Below are 7,691 nucleotides of genomic sequence, written 5' to 3' on the forward strand. Positions count from 1 at the left end.
CTGTGAGAACTCTATGGCTAGCTTTGAATGCCTCTTTCTCAGTTAGAATACAAAATGAGCAGAAAACAAAGTCTAGTACAGACCTAATGAACCATACAATTTTCTTCCCCCCGCCACTACATCACTTTGTTTTTCAATGTTTCTAACATTGTTATAATTTTCTTATTGAAGATCAATTACATTACAAAACCTCCATGATAAAAATTCAACTTTGAATTATGTGAAATTCAGTTTTAATGAGATAATAATGTCCACTCCTTCTCACTTTTACCAGTTAGTTCTAAAACAACTTTCTGGATCCAACACATTCCAAATCCCATGAGTTTGGGGCACAGTCCAAATATCCCACCTCTAAGATCTTTCCTGCCATAGAAGAATCTTCCTTTTACTCTCAATACGTTGGTCAGCCTTTTCAGGAAGGCTTCAGTTTGTCTCACTCTGTGAAAGAGCAAAAAAGGCTATGGAGAATTTATATAAAAATAGAAATCAAGGAAATTCCTTATGTTTTTATATCACAATACCTCCTACCAGAAATACTCTAAAACAAAGTCCTGTTTTTGCACATGTCTGTCCTGGACCTCCAGCACACTAGCACCTCGTTCATCTTTTAGAGATGCTCATCCACTTAGTGAATTTGATTTAATACTTATTTTAAATATCAAGAAATAGAATGTCAGGTGAGAAGCAGAAGTCCTTTATAATGTGGTGACATTTCCTGTTAATAAAAATGATGCCACTCATATTTTGAAGCTTGTTTAATTTCACCTGGACAGCCAAACTGTAGCTACACTAAACTGCCCTTTGTACATTTTTACTGCCTGATGAAAAAGCGAGCAGAGTTTTCCACCCCCCAAAATAAGTTTTTTGTTTTTTGTTTGTTTGTTTGTTTGTTTTGTTTTTAGCATAGAGTATTTTAGGCTGATTATATTTTTAAATTTATTTTTTACATCATTCTTCGTTTTGAACGTTTTCCCATCTCAGTTGTAGTCTCCACGAGCTTCCCACCATCAAGTCACCTGTGTGCCATCACCATAGTTCTGTGCACTCTTCCCACCCCAGTTTTTATCCCACTCCCTTTCGACACCGTACTGTGTCTCTGGCTTATAGTTGTTCGTTGTCCTTTATTACATTTGCTTCTCTCTCTCTTTTTCTTTCCCCTTATCCCTTATGCTCCTTATGAGTGAAAACATCCAGCATTTTTCTTTTTCCTTCTGGTTTATTTCACTAAACATGATCCCTCTAGCTCCATCTATGTTGCTGAAAACTGGTACAATCACTGTGGAAAGTTGTTTAAAAGTTTCTCAGACTGCTAAAAATGGAACTTCCATATGACCCAGCAATTCTACTCTTAGGTATCTACCAAAAGCATACAACAATATCAATTCAAAATGAAACTGCACCCTCATATTTATTGCTGCACTATTAATAGGGAAGATGTGGAATCAACCCAAATGCCCAAAAATAGATGACTGGATTAAAAAGATGTGGCTCATATACACTATGGAATATCACTCAGCAATAAAAAACATTCAGCAATATTCAGACTATACTTTTTATGTTTTCTGGAAAAGGCAAACATAGGAAGGAATGGTTGCCAGGGGCTGCGATTTTGGTCAAGGTCTTCTACAGAGGATCATGACCTGGAGTTTGGGGGTTGTAGAATGATCCTCTTTCATGTGTGTAGTAGTAGATAACAATCCTATAGATTTCTCAAAATTTATGGTGGTTTGCAATAAAAAGTTACTTTTTATGCATGTGTATACATACATAATAATTTATAAAGGAAAGCTAAAAAGAAGGAATTAAAGCATATTACTTTTTTTTTTAAAGATTTATTTATTCATACAGAACTGGGGTACAGGCCAGGGATGCGGTGGGTGAGAGGATTCACCAGAGACAGAGTGGGATACAGAACAAGCAGATCGACAAAGTACACTGTTGAGGGAAGCAGCGGGCCAGTCAGGAGAGGTCTGCCAGGCCATGTAGATCTCCTCCGGGGCAGGCGGGGATCGAACTCTTGAGGAAGTGGCTTAAGTTGCATTGTGCTGTGCTTTAACCCGCTGCGCCACCAGGGAGGGCCCTAAAGCACATTACTTAATGCTTCCTAAGTCCTTATTTTTTTTTTTTCTTGTTTCTGGGCCTTTGATAATTTGGTGATACTACTTATTAACTAACACAGAAATTTATTTAATATTTAATATTAAATTTACCTAACTTTTTTTTGCTTTTTTATCTGTGACATGAAGCATCTATCACAATTCCTGCCTTTTTGAGGAAATTCCTGCCTTTTTGAGGAAATTCTCAACTAGTAATGATTCTGCTGGATTTTCTTCCTGATAGTTGTTATGTCTTGCTGATGCAATGTGTCTGTATCTAATGTCCCAATCAGTCTACTCCCAGACATGTGCCAGCCACCAGGACATTTGAGCACTCTATAGCCTTTATTGCTAAATTCATAGTAGTGTTAATAGGGGTCAATTGTATCTTATTGAAATGTGCATCACTGGTGGTATGGTCACATAATAGAATTCTAGAGAAAAGAATAGAAGACATTCAACTAAATAAGACAATGGGGTGAATTTCATAGACACAAGATTGGTGATAGGCAGAAACAAGTCATGTGGTGGTGTTCATAGCCAGTGTTTACAAATATAGAATTAATATGCTATGCATCTACACTGATACAATATTATAAAACTAAATTATTCTTTAAAAAGGAAAAGAAATCAGACACAAAAGAGCATAGAATGTTTAAATCAATTTCTGTAAAATACCAAAACAGATAAATCTATCTACAGTATTAGTAAGTGTTAGGTTATTTTTTTCTACTTGAAGGAAATTGAGGAAAGGAGTGAACATATCTAGGCGTATAGGAAAATTCTGGTGATGCTTCCTATGATCTTTCCATGATTTGAAAGTTCACTGCATGAAAGCATTCAATCTGTGAAAACTCATTGAGCTGCACATTTGTTTTCTGAACAAAAGCTCGCTGTATGGATGTTATCTTCAATAATTTTTTTTAATTGGTAGGCTACTCTCTATCTTACACATTTTGTATTTCTCTGCCTAGTTATAGGTTCTGCATAATAAAAGGGTTATAGTCTGGTCCATTTTAAAAAAAATAAGATAGTAGGAGTAAAAATCTAGGAAGCAGACATAGAAAAGTTGAGTTCTGTAGAAATTTAAGTTCTGCAACACTAAAAATTAGAATGGAGGAGATGTAAGGGAACAGGATCAGCAAAGAATTCTTTCTCAGCATTAAAAGTTAACATCCAGCAGTGATTAGAGTCAAGATAGTATCAGGATTATTGTTAGGTCACATTATTTAGTTTAATGAAAAATATGACAGAAGAGTAGAAAAATGATTACAGTTTTCATTCATTACACTTTTCTTGGATATGCATTATGTTTATATACTTGCTATATACTTGCATCTAATAGTAGTGACATGATTATAAACCAAACACAGTTACAGGTTTTTGTAAAGTGTGACAAACTATATATCTGTATCTACATATATACAAATGTACCTAAACATATAAGTGGTGATGCTAATTTTGAAAAACACAAAATATAATTCAAAAAGAAAAATAAAGAGAACAAATTAAGATGAGTGTTCAAAAGCTCTCCAGAGAAAATGTCCTTTGAAGGAAACATTTAAATAATGAAGAATGAGCCCACTGGAGTGTTAAGGAGTGAGGAGAAGGTCCAATGCTTTTGAACCACACAGGTCTTAATGTATTTGAGGAATCAGTGACAATGTTCCTAGATAAGTGGGAATTAATGGAGAAAAGCTGGAAACCAGGAGTGCTGGAGAAGGAGGAGGCATTTGTTGAACCTTACAAAGTATAGTGAAGTTTTATAATTTATCTGAAGTGCAACAGGGAATCTTTTAGAAAATGCACATCCAAGTTATGTTTAAAACACATCATTTTAGTCTAATGTGGAAAGTATATAAAATAAAGCAAGAGTGGGAACATAAAAAGTAGACAGAATATTGTATTGAGCAAAGTTGACAATGTTGGATATTTACATCAGGAACATAATACTAAGGAGAAAGTAAAACAGATTTGGGGATATATTTTAAGGAAAATTCACATATATTAATAGAACTAAGGGTGGAAGAAAGGAAAGTTATTGGATTTTTTTTTCCTACACACAGAGACAAAAGTGTAATGCTCAGACTAGAAATCTGAAGATTTACCTGTGATGTTACACAAAAAAATTGAATCAATGAAACATGCCAATCTTGTGAAAACTCTTACAGAGGTTAGTATGAAAGGAGGACTTCATATTTGACATAAGTTTTAAATTTCTGATCTCTATCCAGGTAGGGTTGTTAAGTAGATCCTTGGATTCATAAGTTTGAAAATATATTCAAGAGTTATTGGCAAAGATATGGCCAAAATTAAAAGCCACAGGAATAGCTCTGAGCACCTTGGAAGACAGCACTCTAGGACCAAGGGGACAGTGTAGAGAGATAGTTATAAAAACATGATATAAATGATAGCATGATAAATAAGAAATGATGGTTTTTTTTATTAAAAAATAACCAGCCATGTCTCATGTGCATCAAGAATTCAAAAAGGGATCAATGGATTTGGCAGTATGAAGGTCATTGCTGACCTTGGCTAAATGTTGGTTTAAAGTTCTAAGCCAAAGCCATTTGAAATGAAACAAAAAGTGAACAGGAAGAATGAACAGGTGATAGCTGTGCCATCAGCTATCTGAGAGAGTGGAGTGGAAAGGGAGCCGAGAAATAGACTTATCTGGCTGGAAGTTTGTATCCAGGGAAATGGTGTGCCGTTTTGGATAACATAGAGATAGTAAAATATTGTTCGATATTGAAAGTGTGGATGAAGAAAACACATACAAAAAACACAGTGTTTGAGGAGGGAAGAGGAGATGGAGCCCATTGTGTGATTGATGATGGGAAGACTCTTCAAGGTCAGGACAGAGGCACACAGAAATTTTATCAGCTGGACTTTGCAGCATAAGAAGGACCTTGGGAGAAAGTCAATGGTGAGAGGGACTAGTTTTGTCCTCTTTGCAGAAGATGGTCTTCTTGATGGCCCTAATGAGTTCCTTGTTACGAAGACTGTAGATGATGGGGTTGGCCAGGGGTGTGACTACAGAGTAGACCACAGCAAATGTCCTGTCAAGGGTGGGTGAGTAGCTCTTCTTTAGCCGAATATACATGAAGATGATGCTCCCGAAGAAGAGGAAGACCACAATGAGATGGGAGGCACAAGTGGAGAAGGCCTTCTTCCTCCCTGCTGTTGACTTTATCTTAAAGACAGCCACAATAATTCTTCCATAAGAAGACATAATAAAGAGAAAGGTAAGAAGCATGTAGAAGGAATTGATGGCAAAGTTGACCAAAACATTAATGGACGTGTCTTTGCAAGCCAGGCCAAGCAGAGGTGGGAAGTCACAGAAGATGTGTGGAATTTTATTGTTGCCACAGAAGGGGAGCTGGGAGACCAGGCTGATTTCAGTAATGGGAGTCAGGAAGCCTATTGTCCAACAGCAAGCAGCCATCTTGAAACAGAGTGTTGGGGTCATAATGGCAGGGTAGTGGAGGGGCTGGCAGATGGCCAGGTAACGGTCATACGCCATGGCAGTGAGAAGATAGCATTCAGAGATACCTAGAGCATGGAAGAAGTAGGTTTGAAGGAGGCAACCTGCAAAAGAAATGGTCTTTTTCTCACTGAGAAGATTAGCTAGCATCTTGGGAATGGTGGTGGCCGTATACCACAGCTCCAGGAAGGAGAGAATACTGATAAAGTGGTACATAGGTTTGTGCAGGGCTGTATTCAGTCGTATGACTAAGAAGATAAGCAGGTTGCCACAGACTGTGAACATGTATGCCAGCAGCAGCAGGAGAAATAGCCAGCCCTTGATCCGCCCCACATTGGGGAAACCAAGAAGCACAAATTCAGACAGTCTGGAGGAGTTGTGGTTCTCCATGGCAGGCTGGGTGGGGAAGAAGGAGAGAAAGTGAGTTTGAGGTGACAGCTCCGTTCAACCATTTCTCTTTATTGTTCTTTTATCGAAAGACAACACTTCCATTACTACTGCTGCTCAAATTCATATTACTCTAAGATTACTAATAGCAAGCTCTTATTAGCATTCATTTATCATCATGCATTTTTTATGTTTGGCAGTCAATATTTTAGTTCATTTGCACAAATCCAATGAGTATTGTTTTTATACCGGTTTTCCAGGTGATAAAACTTACAAATAGCAAACTTATGAGACTTCTCATTCCATTCAGATATCATTTCACAAAAATCACACTTAGAATGGATGTACTATAACCCCATTCCAGCTTCTCTATACCATGTGTTCACCCCCCAAATGCTGTCCCCTCTCCAGACATTCTGTTCTCTCCTGAAAAATGCTTTCCCTCACTACTGGCCCTAGCTTTACCTCCAGTGGAGTTTGGCAGGTCGAATTTTGTGATGAGGATAATTCAGGGACAAGTCTCTTCTTGTTGCTCAGTTCTCCTCTGTAACCTTAGGGGTACAGCTGTGCAATACAAGAGAAGCAAATTTAGCCAGGTAAGACTTTGGGTTCCAGGGCTCGTGTCAGCAGCCAGGCAGACCCACTCTTTGGTGATGCCCACCGGGAACAATCAAGAAGAAAGTTCTGACCCCAGATGACTGAAAAGACCTAGAACAAAATTGTCCAGCAAGAGCAACAATTGTACAAATAGGAGTGAAAATTTTCATCCAGAAGACACACGTGGACAGGGAAGCCCTGTCGCTGTATAGTAAAGAAACTGGGATGGCTCATCCTGGAATCTGGGCCCTTGTCCCAAACATGCAGGGACCAGGAAGGGAAGACATGATAGATTTAAAAGATCGCTGGGCTTAATACTTTCTTTTCTCCCAAATTATATCTATTGAGGTAAGGTACACTTCCATTTGTGTATCTGCCTGGCAGCTACCGGTTCATAATTTCACTTCAAGTTCAGAAAGAAAGCAACGAACTTGCCTTGCAAGTGTTGCTGAAGGAAAAATGAGAGGAGAGACTGAACTTGTTGTTAAAGAATGCAGACTAGAAAACTAGCACCATAAAGTGACCAGAAGCATGAATTACGCATTTTTAGATACTTTAAAAATATAGGCCAGAGATATGTAGAATAAATGTATTGGACAAGCAAATTATTCTCAAGCATGATGTGAAGACAATGAAAAATAAATAAATGAAATATAGAAGAACAAAATCACAACAAACAACATGACCTTAAATTCAAGAACATGATAACCAGACTCAGCCCACCTGCAGCACTCTGCCTCATAGGGTCAGCCAAATTCTAGGCAGGCTGACAAGCGGCCCTCTCTTGTTCATTTCTGTAACCCTAACACCAGGCATAGTCACATCACATGACAGGCATTCAGTAACATCTGTTTAATCAAACAAATTAATTCAACAAATCATTTGCTAATTAGCGCAGCCCTCCTCCAACTCACACCACTCATCCAAACTCAAACGTTGCCCTCAACGCATGTGTCTTGCTGTGAGAACAAGTACCTTGGATTGGTATTTTTTTAAGGCTAAATTGATTAAAAGCAGTTAGAGTTTAAGATTATCTTTGTGGGTCTCCTCTGCTGAAACTGGGTCACTCACTCACCTCTGCAGCCACAGGACACGGTCGTGTGGAAACAAATCTCTGCTGGGTCACA

At 38.0% G+C, this 7,691-nt stretch overlaps 1 protein-coding gene across 1 annotated transcript in view; it reads right to left on the reverse strand.

Annotated features, from left to right (window-relative positions):
* Positions 1–5,016: 5,016 nt before the first annotated feature.
* The window catches only part of LOC101620250 (olfactory receptor 6N2-like), a 9,877-nt gene continuing 7,202 nt past the window's right edge, over positions 5,017–7,691 (reverse strand). The window contains exon 2 of the mRNA XM_004688360.2: positions 5,017–5,976. Coding sequence (XP_004688417.1) covers positions 5,017–5,970 — 954 coding nt within the window. The 5' untranslated portion in view covers positions 5,971–5,976. The remainder of the gene's footprint in view (positions 5,977–7,691) is intronic.

This window comes from Condylura cristata, unplaced genomic scaffold, assembly GCF_000260355.1.
Source record: "Condylura cristata isolate star-nosed mole 26May11 unplaced genomic scaffold, ConCri1.0 scaffold00024, whole genome shotgun sequence".
NCBI classification, from domain to species: domain Eukaryota; kingdom Metazoa; phylum Chordata; class Mammalia; order Eulipotyphla; family Talpidae; genus Condylura; species Condylura cristata.